General features: G+C 37.9%; 2 protein-coding genes across 21 annotated transcripts in view; both read right to left on the minus strand.

Annotated features, from left to right (window-relative positions):
• Positions 1-9,002: 9,002 nt before the first annotated feature.
• Positions 9,003-11,613, minus strand: LOC125658189 (uncharacterized). Its single transcript, XM_048889355.2, has 2 exons — positions 11,559-11,613; positions 9,003-10,744 (listed from the first exon to the last, which is right to left on the minus strand). Exons 1-2 carry the CDS (start codon positions 11,572-11,574, stop codon positions 9,111-9,113), a joined length of 1,650 nt encoding a protein of 549 aa, XP_048745312.2. The 5' UTR covers positions 11,575-11,613; the 3' UTR covers positions 9,003-9,110.
• Positions 11,614-17,552: 5,939 nt separating this feature from the next.
• LOC125658186 (myoferlin-like) overlaps positions 17,553-19,273 on the minus strand; it is an 86,326-nt gene continuing 84,605 nt past the window's right edge. For all 20 annotated transcript variants that reach the window (XM_048889350.2, XM_056149351.1, XM_056149350.1 and 17 more), the window contains one exon: positions 17,553-18,995. In XM_048889350.2, coding sequence (XP_048745307.2) covers positions 18,963-18,995 — 33 coding nt within the window. In that variant the 3' untranslated portion in view covers positions 17,553-18,962. The remainder of the gene's footprint in view (positions 18,996-19,273) is intronic.

The raw sequence follows: 19,273 nt of genomic DNA on the forward strand, positions 1-19,273 counted from the left end.
AGAAATCCAGTCAATGAAACAAATTCACAACTTCCCATAGAAATCCAGTCAATGAAACAAAGTCACAACTTCCCATAGAAATCCAGTCAATGAAACAAATTCACAACTTTCCATAGAAATCCAGTCAATGAAACAAAGTCACAACTTCCCATAGAAATCCAGTCAATGAAGCAGACCTCTTCCTGGAAAAAACAGATGCAGTATTCACAACATATTTCTGCATGAGAGGTTAATATTGCCATCATTTCATCATTTTGATGTTGATCAAATCATCAAGTTGCCTTTCTGATGGCTTTCAAATTATTTGTTTGCCACAATCGACATTGCAATTTGTGGATGATTTTTGCATGAAAATTGAATTTTTCTCTAAAAAAAACCCCAGTGCAAATGGAAAGTAATTTGATAAAACAATTGTCGGCTTTTAATCTAAGCCTAATGGAAGTTATATTCATCTCGGCATTGGCCTCAATGAGTATCACTTCCGTAGGGTTGATAAAACGAGGCTTCAACCACAGGGAAAGTCAAACGAAGACATGTAACTGGGAAATAGTGTGGTGTTTAAAAAATCTTTATTTCAAGAACCACTTGACAAGAAAATCCAAAAATGTCAATGTAAGACAATATATATTGACAATTCAAGTTAGAGTAAACCATATCACTTGGGGCTAGGGTGGGGTGGTCATAAATACATATAGGTTGTAAAGTTTGTTCAAATTAATTGCCACACCCTTTTTTAAAGTGGAGATAATCAAGAATTGGTAAAAAATTTATGGCATCTTTTAAAAATCTTCTCAAGAATCACTGGGCCAATTTCAATCAAACTTGGCACAAATCATCCTTGGGTGGAGGGGATTTCAGTTTGTTCAAATGAAGGGCCATGTTTCCTCCAATGGGATGGAATCAAGAAAAGGTGAAAATGGTACTCTTAATGTCACTTTGAAATTGAAAATGCTTGCATATCTTGTTTGTTCGAGTATCCTGGTACTATACAAATATATTTCTTGGCCTTGTTCAAATATCAACGGGAATGTGACAAAATTCTCATTTTTCAACGTTTAAAGACGACTCCAGAGGTAATTTTTCAAAAGCAAGTATAAAATTTGTTATTTAAATTGTAGTGTAATAACAAGTAGTATTTCTGAGAAAACACACGTCATGCAGTTCACTTCTCGATCTGATAAGTAATCATACTGTCGCTATTTGTATTTGTCCCGAACAGATAAGATATGGGTACACATGGACCCTTTGTAGCAACGCACTTTGAAAAAATTACGCACTTGCGTTGACTTGGTCCCAAATTTAATGCACTTGGAAATTTTTTTCCAAGTGCGTAATTTTTCAAAGTGCGTTGCAACGAACAACCTGATTGTCAATTTTTTGGGACGACAGGTCCCTTCTTCAGGACAAACGAAATGGTTTACATAATATGGTTAATATTAACAGAGAATAACCAAAAAATACACCTAGCACTTAAACTACACTAAATCTAGAAATGTATTTACACTGCAAACTACGTACATTCACAAATTGTGAAATGTACAATAAAAAGAATATGAATGGAAAAGATCGAATATTGCAACGTTTCAATGCTATAATTGAGAACCTTTTATATGATTGAATTGTAAAATATGTCTGAAAAACTCTCCAGTTTTAAATGTGATTTTTTTTTAACAATGAAATTAATTACAAGATCATCAGGCTCAACAATTTGATTTCCTTTATGTGTAGCAATTTGATGTTGCATGTCTAAAATGAAATGTGCACTCAAGAAATGAACGCAAAATTGGAACGAAACTAGTTAATAGTGTTGAAAAACAGTCTGTTTAGACGAAATAGACAGGGAAGACTCAAATGTTGAGTATGCACATATATTACAATTTAAGTTTGAACACATTTGCTTTGTTCTGTTTTTAGGTTACTTGAGTAAACTCAGGTGACCTATGGCAATAGGTTGTCGTCCGGCGGCGTCCGTCGTGTGTTAACAATTGAATATTTTTAACTTCTTGATAACTACCATTTCAATTGTTTTCAAATTTGGTATGAAGCATCTCTGGGACAAGGAGTGCATAAATTGTAAATGGCAGGACTTCTGCATCCCCGGGGCCTTAAGGATGGGGCAAAATGTTCAAAAATATTCTTCTCTACACCTGCATATCTTTAAGAACAAGAGGCCCATGGGCCACATCGCTCACCTGAGTCACCTTGGCCCATATCTGAAGACTTTCCATATATATTTGCATGTAAAACCTTAGTCCCTATTATGGCTCAAACTACCCTTTGCAAACTTGAATCTACACTATGTCAGAAAGCTTTCATGTAAATGTCAATTTCTTTGGCCCAATGGTTCTTGAGAAAAAGACTTTTAAAGCTTTTTCCTATATTTGTATGTAAAACTTTGACCCCCCCCCCCCCCCTTGTGGCCCCATCCTACCACCGGGGGCCATGATTTGAACAAACTTGAATCTGCACTATGTCAGAAAGTTTTCTTGTAAATACCAGCTTTTCAGACTCAGTGGTTATTAGAAAAAGATTTTAACTATATATTTGTATGTAAAACTTTGATCCCTCTTGTGGCCCCATCCTACCCCCGGGGGCCATGATTTGAACAAACTTGAATCTGCACTATGTCAGAAAGTTTTCATGTGAAAATCAGCTTTTCTGGCTCAGTGGTTCTTGATAAGAAGATTTTTCCTATATATTTGTATGTAAAAATTTGATCCCCTATTGTGGCCCCATCCAACCCCAGGGGCCCATGATTTGAACAAACTTGAATCTGCATTATGTCAGGAAGCTTTCATGTAAATCTCAGCTTTTCTGGCTTAGTGGTTCTTGAGAAGAAGATTTTAAAAGTTTTTCCATATATATTTGTATGTAAAACTTTGATCCCCTACTGTGGCCCCATCCAACCCCCGGGTCCCATGATTTGAACAAACTTGAATCTGCATTATGTCAGGAAGCTTTCATGTAAATCTCAGTTTTTCTGGCTTAGTGGTTCTTGAGAAGAAGATTTTTAAAGTTTTTCCCTATATATTTGTGTGTAAAACTTTGATCCCCCCTTGGGGCCCCATCTTATCCCCAGGGCCCATGATTTGAATCTGTACTATGTCAGAAAGTTTTCATGTAAAAATCAGCTTTTCTGGCTCAGTGGTTCTTGAGAAGAATATTTTTAAAGATTTTTCCTATATATTTGTATGTAAAACTTTGATCCCCTATTGTGGCCCCATCCAACCCCAGGGGCCCATAATTTGAACAAACTTGAATCTGCATTATGTCAGGAAGCTTTCATGTAAATCTCAGCTTTTCTGGCTTAGTGGTTCTTGAGAAGAAGATTTTTAAAGTTTTTCCATATATATTTGTATGTAAAACTTTTATCCCCCCCTTGTGGCCCCATCCTACCACCGGGGGCCATGATTTGAACAAACTTGAATCTGCAATATGTCAGGAAGCTTTCAGGTAAATTTCAGCTCTTCTGGCCCAGTGGTTCTTGAGAAGAAGATTTTTAAATGACCCCACCCTATTTTTGCATTTTTGTGATTATCTCCCCTTTGAAAGGGACATGGCCCTTCATTTGAACAAACTTGAAAGCCCTTCACCCAAGGATGCTTTTGGCCATGTTTGGTTGAAATTGGCCCAGTGGTTCTGGAGAAGAAGTCGAAAATGTGAAAAGTTTAACAGACAGACAGACGACGGACAAAAAGCGACCAGAAAAGCTCACTTGAGCTTTCAGCTCAGGCGAGCTAAAAACTAAACGTATGTAACTTTCAGGATCCCTGGGGTACATGTAACACCAGGGTGGGGCCAAACTTGGCATGTAGTGAATGTGTGCAAAGCATATAAATGATATCTGCTTTAATGCTATTGATACTAATTGAAACTAAATGGATATTTAGGAGTAGGTAGTCCTTTACCAAAATGGAAAATTTCATGATCATAGGGGGTAAGGGTTTGTTTTCAGAGTGGTGCCAAAATTATTATGTTGATTTGAAGGACTTCTTTAAGTTTGCCGATACCGAATAAAATTTAAATGCATACTTAGGAATCGCAGAAAAGGGTGCACAAAAGCTAGTGAATTTCGTTGACTGGAGGATGGGTCCAAATTAATCATATTGTTTAATGTTAATTAAATACATATAATTTTATTATGTAAAGCCTTTCATCAGTGTATGCACTTTTGAGGGCATTGGAATTTTAAGAACACATCTTGTTTTATACTGTTGCAGAATTTAGCTTAGATATTCAGAACATGAAATTTTCTTTAGATTCCATAGCCCTTGTGACTAGTCATATTTTTAACTAGTACTCGGGTGTATGATAAGGCCTGTGGGCCACTTGTTTCTACTTTTGTGTGCTATATATCAAAGTAAATGTATATTGATAAAGGATAAAAAAAAATGAAACCAACGGCAAATTAAATGAATAAAACTGCTGGTCACATGTTGCATTACGCTGGCCGTGAATGTTGTAAGATAACCGACATATGTATAGCATTCTAAGAAATACTATATCCGTTCTGTGAATCTGGTAAATCTCCAAACAGTTATCATTTGAATTTGTTCTGACCCTTCCATGCACCTTGAACCCATTCGATGAAGGGGTGTCCCCGTCGTTTCGGATAACAATGCACACGCGCGTTAACGCTGCACATGTCGTTCCAAAGGGTTAGCTGCAGAACTGTAGCTCCGAAAAAAATTATGTTGACAGACCGGAGAGCTACAGTGCCACTCATAGTAAAAACTGTATATTTATTGCGCACGAAAAGCTGCGCTCGGTTCTAGGTTTATTTCTCCAACTTCTTACACAATCTACCCAAAAGCACGAAATGAAAAAATTCCTCAAACATTTATCAACTACTCTCGTCCCTTTACTAACCTTACAAATGTTTACGAGATCTCGCTTACAAGTACACATGACTGTCGATAGGCGAAAAGTTCGAACGTATGACTTTCCGAGACTGATCAGAGCTATTTAAAACATTTGTAAGGTTAGTAAAGGGACGAGAGTAGTTGATAAATGTCTAAGGAATTTTTTCATTTCGTGCTTTTGGGTACATTGTGTAAGAAGTTGGAGAAATAAACCTAGAACCGAGCGCAGCTTTTCGTGCGCAATAAATATACAGTTTTTACTATGAGTGGCACTGTAGCTCTCCGGTCTGTCAACATAATTTTTTTTCGGAGAGCTACAGTTCTGCAGCTACCAAAGGGTAAGCTATTTTTAGTTCACAATATTTAACTACTTGCGAAACATACAGGATTATCGTCAGTACGTAAATATAGCCTATCGATTTTTTAAGAAGAAATTTATTTGCAATCTTTCATTTTTCGCTAAAATCTATAATTTTTATAAAATAAAAAATACGTTTACTATGTCTAACATTTTTTTTTTTTTTGGCGATCTTTAGAAGGCATTCTCGATTAGGTTTCAATCATGACGCTCAACTTCTGGATGGGCTATATGCGAATCATGTATCAAGCTGCTAGACTTTTCTCACACTATGGTCATTTGATTGATTAAATATTGTTTAACGTCCCTCTCGTATGAATGGTGACCATTGCGGGTGAAGGGCTGCAAAATTTAGGCCTATGCTCGGCACTTAAGGCCTTTGAGCAGGGAGGGGTCTTTATCGTGCCACACCTGCTGTGACACGAGACATCGGTTTTTGCGGTCTCGTCCGAAGGACCGCCCTATTTAGTCGCCTCTTACGACAAGCAAGGGGGTACTGAGGACCTATTCTAACCCGGATCCCCACGGTCATTTGAAACGCCGCGCAAATTCCACATGATTACATAATTTATGTTCTGGTACTCACCTAGGTGCTTGGCATAAGGTGATTGAAATGTTTGGAAACCGTCTGTCATATCTGTTTATGGGCGTCTAGTACCTTCCCTGATTTTAAATTTAACCCCCGTACTTTCAATCTTACGAAAGTCGACTAGGCTCATTTTGAAAGAGTAAAAAATATCTGAACTCGTTATAACAGAGTTAATTATCTCGTTATTTCGAAATTCCTAAAACTTAAATTAATCAATACACGTGGATAAAGCTGATGTCTACAGATTTCAGCTTAATGGGTAGTTTACTTATTTTAACCACCTCTGACCTGAAAAAAATACTCAAAAGCATATTGGCGGAACTGTCATGGCTTTTTATTTGAAACAACATTCACCGTTAACATGCCACTCGCATGCTCATACCCTATGCGCCGATCTTACCACCTGTAAGCTTTTGGCAGCATAGCATTCACAAATATTCAACAAACCATATCAGAGCTGGGGGACCTGGAGACAACAGTATCCCTCAGCAAATAGTTTTCTGTCAAAATTGCGCCAATTGGATTTCACGCATGAAATCCAACCGCCAACACAGCGGCTGAATTTTGACCATTAGCGTAAAAATTAGCACATATCATTCACAATTAGTAATCATCAAATAAATGCATAACCATCAGTGATAAAGCCACAACAGTTCCCATTCAAATCACCTCTTTGGATAAAGTAAACTATTACCTCGACTAAACTGCCTTAGAGCAGCCTGCATAATTGACACAAAAACATGATTGCCCAAGGGAGATAAGTGAACTCCATCACTAAGAAATAGTTTACTTTGCTCCACACTTATATCCTGATGTTTAATGGAAGCGCCACCTTTCTCTAAAACAAAACTAGCAATAGAACTATTAATCATACACCTAGATTTCTCTACGGCAATATTTGATATAGCATGACGCCAATAAACTCTAGGTAATATATGTGACCATACATATGGAGCGCCAAGTTAACATAAACTCAAATAAATGAAGATATCTTCAATTATTTGAAGATATCATCAATTCAATTATTGCTCTCTTTAATTGAATTAATGCGCGCATTAAATCAATTATTGCTCTCATCAAATGAATTAATGCGCGCATCAGTTAAATTAATGAGAGCAATAATTGATTTAATGCGCGCATTAATTCAATTATTGCTCTCTTCAATTTAATTGATGCGCGCATTAATTCAATTAATGAGAGCAATAATAGATTTGATGCGCGCATTAATTCAATTATTGCTCTCTTCAATTCATTTGATGAGAGCATCAATTTAGTAGAAATATTGCTCGCAATAATCAATTTAGAGCTCGGTATAAATAATTTGATGATCTCTTTAATTCAATTGAAGATATCTTTAAATCATTTACAATGCTTTTGTATAAAGAATTAATGCGTGCATCAATTCTTTTAAAGAGAGCAACAATTCAATTAAAGATATCATTAATTCAATTGTGGATATGTTGAATTGAAGATATCTTTAATTATATAGTTGCTCTCTCTAAAAGAATTATTGCTCTCTTCAAATGAATTAAAGATATCATTAATTCAATTGAAGAGAGCAATAATTGAATTAATGTGCGCATTAAATCAATCATTGCTCTCATCAAATGAATTAATGCGCGCATCAATTCAATTATTGCTCTCATCAATTGATTTAATGCGCGCATTATATCAATTATTGCTCTCTTCAATTGAATTGTAACGTGCATCAATTCAATTGTTGATATCATTAATTCATTTGAAGAGATCATTAATTCAATTAAAGCGCGCATCAATTCAGCTGAAGAATTAATGCTATCGAAGATATCATTAATTATTTGAAGAGATCTTTAATTCAATTGTTGCGCGCATCAAATGAATTGATGATATCTTCAAATAATTGAAGATATCTTCAATTATTTGAGTTTATGTTAATTTGGCGCTCCATACATACAATGCAAGTCAACAGCATAGCCAAACACAACCTGTTGATTACATTTTTCATGAACTTTTGTTGTCTACATAATGGATTATTATGTTTGTCAATGTCATTACCCCCTACATGTATAACCAGAAACCTTGGATGTGGATTTGTGGAGTACATGTCAAAAATAACCTTCTGAAAATTGTCAAAACTCAATCCCGATATTCCCTTCCACGACACTGATATGCCAGGTAAAGCAAGGTCATTGCCAAACTCAGGTGAATTCAATGCAAATTGTTCTGCTCTTTTAATAAGTGATGATCCCATGATATCTTAAATTCCGAATTATTGCGTGCATTAATTGATTTGATATAGCATTAATTATTCTGCTGAATTGACAAACGTTATAATTGATTGAATTGTTGCTCTCGTCAAATGAATTGATGATATCAACAATTTAAGTGAATTGATGCGTGCTACAATTTAGTTGAAGAAAGCAATAATTCAATGCGCTCATCAATTCAATCAATGCTCGTAATAATTCAATTATTGCTCCTATCAATTGAATTGTAACGCGCATCAATTCAATTAATGCGCGCAATAATTAAATCATTTCTTTTTCCCGTTGAATCAACGATATCATTATAATTCAGTTGATGAGTGCAATAATTGTTTTGTTTTTTTTTCAAGAAAGAGCAACTATATAATTAGAGATATCTTTAATTCAACATAACAACAATTGAATTAATGATCTCTTTAACTGAATTGTTGATCTCTTGAAAAGAATTGATGCGTGCATTAATTCCTTACACAAAAGAGTTGTAAGTAATGATATCTTCAATTGAATTAAAGAGATCACAAAATCACTTATACCGAGCTCCAAATGCAATTTTGCAAGCAATAATTTGATCACGTTCATGCGCACATTAATTGAATAGATGAGAGCAATAATTGAATTGATGTGCGCATCAAATCAATCATTACTCTCATCAATTCAATTAATGCGCGCATCAAATCAATTATTGCTCTCAGTAATTGAATTGATGCGCCCATTTAAAAATTCATTTACTGCGCACAGATGCTCTCGTTAATTTAATTAAAAACAGCAATATATTTGATTTGATTTGGGCGTCAATTCAATTATTGTGCGCAATAATTGAATTGATGATACATTCAAATAATTAAAGATATCTTCCAATATTTGAGTTCATATTAATTTTGAGCTCCATAATGTTGTGCACAACAATCTTGATGGCATTGGTCACTGGCGACAGTATTGGATACGAGTAATACAATGAATCCCGTAAAATTTATCTAGCTTCCTGCATGTGCAGAACAGTTGATGTAGATAGACATGTGTAAATGCAGCAATTTGAAAAATTTATAACTTCTGGTTCATCAAAACGATTCCAGTTGTCTTGTCTGAATCACATAAGTTATTGAACAGTCGTTATTTGTATCCGTCCTGTCTCTTTCAGATTGGGCCCGTTGGATAAAGGATTTCCCCAGAGTTTGAATTAAGAAATCACACGCGGGTGACCACTGCGCGTGACGCTTCCAGGGGTCATCACGTGAAGTCCAGTTTCTAAGTCCATAACCACAAGCAAAGCAAACTACTTTATCTTCAGTACCCGTAAAATAAAATCCTGCGTCTGACAAATCACAGGGTTTTGGAAAACTTATCATAGGCCATCTTCCATACGTTCCAAGTCTATCAACTGAATTTTTGAACGAAGAATTATACATTGCGGTCTTTCTAGTGAGCTGAAATCGACATTTATTTACGAATTCCGCCCCTTTTAATTCCTTGATATACGGACAGTTAAAAAGCCATTTGGCGTGTCTTGCACATGGATCCTCATCGGGTTTGAAATCCCAGCTGACACCATTGCAATAAAAACACCTGAATACAATTGGATTTTCGCGATAATATCCTGCACGAGCAATTGCCTCTTTAGGAGGAAGTTTCGATTTCGGCCATTCTGACAAAGTTTGAAGACGACGTTCATAACATGCGAATTCCGGATGAGCGATGTGCAGTATTTCTTTTTCTGTGACAGCATCATGCACCAAGCTTCTACATACATCTCTGAGACTGCGGTCCTTTGAGACACCCATCATATTCCACATCAATCCCCATGTGGAACTCGAAGGTGTTTTAAGAATAGACTGCACAAGTTGATTGAAATCTCTCATACTTTGAAAGTCCTCTCTGTCAAGCATATCAGTACTAGAGCTAAATGTGAGGGTGATTTTGTCTATTTGTCTTTGAAATATACTCAAATGTTCCTTCACACAGGTCGACAAGTTGTAATTTCGATTCCAAAATTCTTTAAACGTTCCCAGTTGAATGATCATGCAATCCCCATTGAACTCAATACCACAGGTTCTCATCGCAGAAAGAAACAGCGTCAGCTTTGAATGTTGTGATAGAAAATGAGAGAGTTCGAAAGCAATTGGCTTCGATAAGAACAACTCCATTTCCTTCTCAGAGGCATCTTTCAATTTCTCTTTTAATTCAACCGCTGCACTTTCCAATTTAGAAGCAGTGGTACTTGCGTCACATTGTATACTTAGATTATCATCTTCCAATGACTTTACAAAGTTATTCCACCAGTTACATCTCGTCACGTCACAGACAGAGAGCACGCGGAGCGATCGCGGAATAGTACAATTGTCGATGGTAATAGGTACCAAAGTAAGGGCAGAATATTCGGATTCCTTATCCAAGAATTCGTCCAGTGCTTGATCGACTTTATACATACATCGACGATCATTAACGAAAGCTTCACTTAATACAACGACCACTCTCGTGGACTGTTTTATGAACGTAATAAGCATTTCAGCCTTGGGAGTTCCCGGGACGGAGTCTCTGTCTTCATAGCAACAGATATAATGCATTTCTTCAAGTCGGTTAACTATGTTCTTCACCCAAGTCAGTTGTTGTTGATGATAGATAAAGAAAGCATGATACCGTTTCCCAACTCTTAACAATCTTAGGGGTGTTGAAATGTTGGTCTGTTTTCTGATATCTGGAAAAAAAACACCAGACACGGTACACGTGCACTGAAAATAAATAGACATGGTACACGTGCACTATACATAATTTATACTCATTTATTCTATTTTCCGATTTACATTTCATTAGAGGAACAAGTGAAGATAACAAACGGTGATCAATCTCATAAATCCCATAAAAATTGTATCTTGTTTAACGTCACTCTCGAGAATTTTTCACTCATATGGTAACGTGCTCATTAGCTCCAGACCCCTTGCCATACTTGCGTACACTTCGTTTCTTTTGGCTACGCGCCTGCTAGCTCTGTTAGGGGACCAGTCAAGTTTATTTGCAGGAAACGCGTAAAACGAAAGTACAAAATGTAGTGACCAAAAATTGAAAATTGCTCAGCTACACTGCTTAGCGTTTTAAAAATGAATATCATTTAAGAAAATATTTTAGGGTATTTATTGCAATGCTTCACGTTGGCTTTTTATGAAGTATACACACACACACACACACACACACACACATTTCAGCATAATATCAGTAAAGATTTCGGCCCGGCTGGATATTTCGACTTCAACCTTCACCGGTGAGGGTGCCAGTCTAAATATTCAGTCGAGCTGAATCTCAGCCGAGATTAATTTCAGCACCGCTCAGAGCCGTTAAAAGTTAGTCATTAAAGGGCATTCTTCACAAACACAACTTGTTCAGAATACTAGTAAATTGATCCGTCTCAGAGACCACATTGAGTATAATAAGGTGTAGGTTACGTAGACTGCCCACATACATTGTACAATGAGGGAATTCTGAATAAGTCTTTAAAGGGGTGAAAAATAACATACCTGAACATGTAGCCATAACGTACAAATTAAAAACGAAAGTAAACCTAATAAAATAATTGTGAAATAACACGTTTGTTGATGAATCATTCATTATTTTTTTTTTTTATTCATGCATCTTTTCATGGGGGCGTTGCTAAAACGTGGAATGGAAATCGGAACGAAAATGAACTTGAACGACACAGTAAATGAAAAGATGTTGCACACGTAATAATATTATGAGGAGGTAAGCATTTTGTAAAATCAAAAGGCTGTTTGTAAACAAGGGAAGATGCAATTACAAAGAGAATTGGGGGGGGGGGGGGGGGTCATCCTCAGAATTCACTAATGCTTCATATACTTCATACTAATGCATATTTATCTTAAAATCATTGCATGTACATGTATAATTTATTTTGAAAGCAGCCGCCTTTCCCGGCTTTGCCAATTTCTTACCTTCACCCTGATTATGACAGTATGTTGTTTCACAAATAAAAAGAATGAATATTAGATGAAAAGACTTCAATGAAGACTTAAAAATTAAACTTTTTCAAATTATATTACTTTTTCTGGCTACTACCCATTAAGAAAACTATTTTACGACCCTATCCAATGAATAAGAGCTTTCAACCCCCACCCCCACCCAAGAAAAATAAAATAATTTTCTCAACAATTTTCCCAAACATGACCTTGTTAAATCAAACTTGCTAATAATTTTTTTAAAAAAGATAATTGAACTTGAATTTGATTTTAGTTATAAACATGTGCCTATATGTATCACATCAAGTTTTCAAGCCAACGAGTCCAGAGAGTTTAAAAGCTTAGTCTGATTTCAGATCGATTCGTGTAAAGTGAAAGTTCATACACGTACCGGTATCTTGCGGAAAGGTACATTCCAATCCAAAGAAATACAGTGAGGAAGAAAAGAAAAAGAAAAAGATTGAAACACGATCAATGTAAACTAACTTTAACTAAGGTCAAGTTTATGACCTTAGTAAGAGGAATTACTAGATTGATTTCATAGCATATGAAATAGCCAAACGGGTAACAGATAAATTAAGTTTGAATTAAAGGGTCATCTCATTATTATAACTAATAAGATACCAGTAGTTTGAAATAAACTGCCAGAAGTTCTTAACAGTATACAAAAATGCAGGATTGGATTGTGCGGCCACTCAGTCACTGTTACTTAAACATTGATCAATCAAACACAAAATGTTCCGCACTCCTCGTTGTAACATGAAAATGTAAGCTCACACATGCACTGTATCATATGTACTAGTAAAATACTTATGAGTTAAAGACGTTTTGTCACGAGAAGGGAGTATACACCCCGCGTCAGACAGTGTGACGTATTGTCACGAGAGGGTAGTATACACCCCGCGTCAGACTGTGTGACGTATTGTCACGAGAGGGGAGTATACACCCCGCGTCAGACTGTGTGACGTATTGTCAGGAGAGGGGAGTATACACCCCGCGTCAGACTGTGTGACGTATTGTCACGAGAGGGGAGTATACACCCCCAAACTCCCCGTCGAGGCCTCATTACGTCACCTACGAATAGACCTCTCCTATGTGACGCAGCACAATATACAGATCTGTATATTGTGAGTCCGCGATTATCACGCAGGCAAATAACACTAAAGAAGTAGTTCGCAGTTAAAAGTTTGAAGATATTGATATTAAGAGCATTAATATAAAAGTATGGATTTTATTTTAAACATAAAATGATCAAAAGATCATTAAAAAGTAGGGATACTCTGTTCAAATTATTGTGTAAAGTAATGAACTTGATGTTTACGTTCTTGTTTTGAAAGTTGTTTACGTTTGACGTTATGTTTTTTCGTCATTCTACAGTGACGTCACAGTATACGCGGCCTAAGAAATCGCTATCCCATAATGCCTAAGTGGAAGAGTTTGGTTTGTGAGCAAACGAACTCTGGTGGAAGTTTGTATACACTCCATGTCAGACTGTGACGTATTGTCACGAGAGGGGAGTATACACCCCGCGTCAGACTGTGACACGTATTGTCACGAGAGGGGAGTATACACCCCGCGTCAGACTGTGACGTATTGTCACGAGAGGGGAGTATACACCCCGCGTAAGACCGTATGTTCTTTCCATTTTCTACCCATCTGAGGTGTTGCTCTGTCAACGCCGAAATTACAAGATTTCTTGGAAATCGCTTTGTATACTTTTATTTTATAAACATTTGACTTTTCTTAATCAATTCAAATGATAAAAATTGTGCTACATATTATAAGTAAATCTTTGTTTTGCTTTTAGTCAAAATAAAGTATACATGTACTTACCCGATATTTGGTGTTATCGGAAAAATTTCCGTTTCGTTTTCCAATCTGTGTTTTAGCAACAGCCCTTTTTCATGGCGTACACACATCTACGAATTCTCAGAAAAAATTATTTCGAAATTACGAGGTAAGATGTTGAAACTTCGAGATAATGTTAGGTTGATATATCAAATATATATGAATTCTGAACAACAAACAGACGGTTTTAACCATACATACACATGTAAGTGTGGTTTTACTTTATTGTCTATCTTTCGTGTGTCAGCAAGAAGAGGTTTGGTGAAAATATTGCAGACAAATAAAAATGGAGACCCCCCCCCCCCTGCTTTTTAAGTTTCACATGGAAAGATAGATTCTTCCGGTTGTCCCCTATTTTATGGTAGTGGAAATGTTAGCTTGATCTGGTGAATTAGATTCATTGTGCTGTAGGATGATTCAACCCTCCTCTACACTGCGATTTAGGATTTTGAGATTAAGCCAAGCTATACCCCCATCCCCAATCCACCATTTAAAAATAATTGCTGACCCAGAATTTTTCGAGAGAACTTTGTTTATTCTCGGATGCCCCTCCCCGTTTTGAAAAACGGCCTGTTTTCGTAATACACGTGTATTTTATAACATTTTTTACACCCCGCCCATACCATGTTTGTTGTCGGTTCCCGTGCAAATGTATGGGTATTGTCCACACTAGTGGGCCCCTCCCAGGTTTCTGGCTAGCTGCACGCATGACAGATCTCACTGCAGATCTCGTTTTCCCGGTCATGAGGGTCGGCAGTAGAGAGCTTCCATCTCTTCGATTTTTCTCCGTCAGCTCTTTCCATGATAGCATTGGCCGACCAACTCTACGCCTACCAGGAACTTGTACATGTATATTGAGAGCGCACTTGACTGCACTGCTGGATCTGACAACATGGCCATACCAGCAGAGTCTCCTTTCCTTGAAGATGAGGTCGAGGTCATCGAGACCAAGCCGCTCCAGAAAATCAATTGAATCTACAGTGGCCATATCTTCTGGCTTGATGTTGCAGATCTGTCTGATCATGGCCCTGTCATTGCGCTGTAGGCGATGGAGATTTGGCTTTGTCAGTGCCCAGGTCTCACTGGCTTGGAGCGTAGCGCTCCGTACACAAGTGTTATACACTCGACCACGGTTCTTGTACGACAGGTAGCGTGGTGTCAGGACCGGTAGCAGCTCCTTCAACTTCTTCCAAGCGGTCTTCACACGCGTAGTGGTTGCAAGGTCACGGCCACCAGCTGCGGAAAGCATGTCTTCGAGGTAGCAGAAGGAACCTACAACCCCCAACTTGTCCAAACCAACTTGGACATCACTCTGCGACCTGCTGTGAAGAGGACGAGCCGTTCCTCTGCACATTGAGCATCTAAATTCAGGGTCCACAAACAGGCGCATGAGCCCACTGCATTTCTTGTGCACCCAGTGCTTGAAGCCATTGCAGAAAATACTATAATTGCTGCCTACAGCTGTACGACAGACAGCACATGGGAAGCTGCCCGAGTCCTGAAGTAGGTCAAGACCCGTACTGCAGATCATGATCTTGGTTTTGCCTGCGTTCACTCTCAGTCCTTTCATTTCCATAGCTTCTTTCAAAGTCAGGAGCCTCTTGACACATTCATCCAATGAGTCAGTAATGATAATCTGCATACAGATCCTCCCAGGGAACACCGGTGCGAAATTCGCGTGAAAGAGCCGCGAGCATGATGATGAAAAGCAGAGGGCTGAGTACTGACCCCTGATGGACTCCGACTTTCACAGTAAACTCCTCACTGTAGCTACCACCAACAAAAATACAGCTACGAGCATTGGCATACATTCTATGCACCAGACGCACAGCACAATCCACTCTTCCACACCAAGTTTTCGCAGTGCCCACCAGATCACTTTCCGAGGAACACGGTCAAATGCCCTTTCAAGGTCCACGAACGCCATATAGAGCTGTTTCTTTACTGTAAGATATTTTTCTTGCAGCTGCCGAACAACAAATACTGCGTCAGTTGTACCTCTGTCAGGGACGAAGCCAAACGGAGTCATCGATTGTCACCAACTGCCTAATGAGGCTGTCCACAATCCTCTCCAGGACTTTCATGACTTGTTCTGTCAGCTGGAGTCCACGGTAGTTGCCCCTGTCCAGAGAATCACCCTTGCCCTTGTAGAGGCAGACAATGAAGCTCTGCTCCCAGTCAGTGGGGACCTTGCCATCACGGACGATTGAGGAAGCAAGGTCACGGATCATGGAAACACCTGTGTCACCTGCGGCTCTGATCATCTCCACTACTATTCCCGATGGTCCAGCTGCTTTACTCGACTTAAATCTTGGAGGTGGCCCTTTTCACCATATCAATTGTGATTGTGACAGGTGGGCCTTCAAGTGGTGGTTCATCGGTAAGGTGTTCAGTGTCCCAGTCAATTTCCACATTAAGGAGCCTTTCACAATACTCTAGCCAAGCTTTCTCCTTTGCTTCTTGGTTCAATGACATCTCACCTGCGTCATTTTTTACTGGGTTGTCGCCCACCACATCAACATTCTCCCTTCGCATCTCATTTGCAAGGTGGTACACTTTTGAAGACTTTGTATCTATGTTTTCGTATATCTGCTTTTCTGCCTCATAGCGAGTTTGATGAACTGCTCGTTTAGATGTACGCTTGGCTGCTTCATATTCTGCTCTTGTGCCATTTCCGGACTTCCAGGCCTTATAAGCTAACCTTTTAGCTGTGGTGGTCTGTTCCACAAGGTTTGTCCACCACCAAGTTTCCCGTCACCATCAGTGGGACTGTGTTATGCCACACACCTTCTCAGTTGTCTTCAGCAAACCTGTTTTGAGGTTAGCCCAGATTTCCTGGGTAGTGGCTCTGGCTTCCCGTGCTGAGCCGATACATGCCATTCCAATGCTTCCTGGAAGTATTTGCAAGTTGTTAGATCCTTGAGTTTCCAGACTTTAAGGTGGGGTGTGAACTTGTGCTTGGCCTTGGATGGCATGTCAATCAACATATCACAAACTATTAGCTGATGCTGTAGAACAACTTTGAGAGAGCATACTCTGAACCTCTTCAGGCACTTGCTGGATTTGCCGCAATGGCCCGACCCTGCCCCCCACACCTGAGAGGGATCCAAGCCGGAGACGTTACCGACAGATCTCTGAAGACTATCAGCACCGCCTATCGTTGATTCTGTAGATGATACTGCCATAGAAGATTGGAACGTGTTTTTTCACGGAATCGCCTGTCCTGGCTGCCATCCCCACTCAGATCTTTACGGCATCTCGAGTTTCCGCCGTTCCTATATTTGGGCGAAGTGCCTTGTCCTGTAAGTGTAGGATCCTCCTAAGTGTGAGCTATAGAACCTAAAGTCTCTAAAGGCAGAGGGGGCATTAATAGTAAAGGCTTCTCTCATCATCATTACATCATACTCAATGGTCAAAATAAAGTTTTAAAAGGAAAAACCCATTTTCACTGTTAGAGCCATAGAGCCCCACCACGGTATCCGAGCCCGTGCCCCAATAATTTCAATTTTGTAGCAGCCCCCCCCCCCCCCCCTTCTCCATTACTACCATATGCTCCTTTTGGTATCAAGACGATTTTTAAAAGAAATATATGTGCAGTTACATATTTCCACCATACACAAATAATCTCCCTTTCTGTCTCCATAAACCCAGTCACCACTTTAATCCTTTTTACAGAAACAACAGACAATCTCAAGTTGTGAAGTTTATTATTGGTCTACAACATTATTTGAACAGTCCACATCCCTTAAATACACACACTATATATGATTGCACTGAAATTTCCAAGTCATTATGGTATACCAAGTGAAAACGACCACTGATACATACTGGTATTCATTTTCTTTTCAAACTCAAATTTTTCAATGCTCCATCCACATTTCAAAATGAATTCTTCTTCAGCTCCCTAAATCCTTTCCACTTTCTATTTTCCACCTACCGTAAATATCACAAATAGATTATTGTATGTAACTAAATGCATTTTGAAGCTTTCTAATTGGTACACATTGCACCTAAATATCACAAATAGATTATTATCTGTAACTAAATGCATTTGGAAGCTCTCTATTGTAATTTCAGATCTGTGATCAGTTACACCTGGTAACACACAATGTCAAACAAGACATAATATCAGTCACAATGGGGTTTATGCAGCATAGAAAATATAATTTCTTAATATCATAAAAATTAACAGCATCAGATTTAACAATAACAATCTGTATGATTTATAATTAAAGGCAAAATATAATTTTACTGATAGTACTAAAGTCAAGGTTGCATGTAATACAAAACGTCTGTCACACATTTTTCACACACCATCTGACAGAAGGTTTACATAATTTATAAAATTCTACCCATATTTCATTTATAAGAAATTATAGCTAGAAATATATTTTTTTTTTTGGTAATTTTTCAAACAAAATGGCAGGAGTACTATAATTGTTCAATACATAGCAGTTAGTGTTATGAGCACATGAATACAAGATGAAGATGCTGAACAATAAAAGGTTAGATGAATATAAATGCATAATACCATCCACTGACAGATAGAAAGGCTATAAGTACAAGAGTCGTTGGGATCACATTTTGATCATTATCATGCTCTCATAGCAACAAAATATTGTCATAACAACAAATAACACTCAAAAATATTTTTCGTCAGTGACCTTTTTTAAGTATGTTTCAAAAATAATGTCTATCAATGTTTAGAAGCATTCATAACATTATCACAGAGAATCAGAAGAAAGACCCATTTAACACACTGCTGTCCTGTTTTTTGTTCACCATGTGTTGTTCACAGTTCTATAACTCTGTAACCAAACGACTGCTCTTCTTCCTCTACTACACAATACAAGCATGTCCTTCCGCCATTCCTTACGGTGAAAATCTTTCAGTTTTGGAAGCTTCTGTCAAAATATCATTCCCTGAAGAGTTATCTCCCTCAAGCAGAGCCCCCTATATAAAGAGATTTTAAAAAAAAAAAAAAAAAAAAAAAAAGAATAAATAACTGAGGGTTTGTATGCAATGCTCTCTTTGGTGTTATGATCACTGGATGGTTTGGTCCAAGATTTGCTGTGTAGATGTACCGTTCTGTGATCCTCTCTAACCATTGACAATCTTCTGAGATATATCTCCCTGAAAAGTAAATAATAATAAAGCTAGTGTCTGTAGACATGTCACATTCATTAACAATATTGAAGAAAACTCTCTCTATCTTATCCAATTGACTCTATGCACGACTTTAATGTTGAATTTGTTAAAGGGAATAACAGATCATACTGCACTTTGTTCATTTAAGAAATACATTTCAGTTTTGAAAATACATGATGGTATGAACTGCGACACTTCACGCTGGTAGTGCTTCATGAATAGTATTCCAGAATGAAGCGTTGCAGTTTACAACCTCATGTATT

The sequence above is a fragment of the Ostrea edulis genome, chromosome 9, assembly GCF_947568905.1.
Source record: "Ostrea edulis chromosome 9, xbOstEdul1.1, whole genome shotgun sequence".
Lineage (NCBI taxonomy): Eukaryota > Metazoa > Mollusca > Bivalvia > Ostreida > Ostreidae > Ostrea > Ostrea edulis.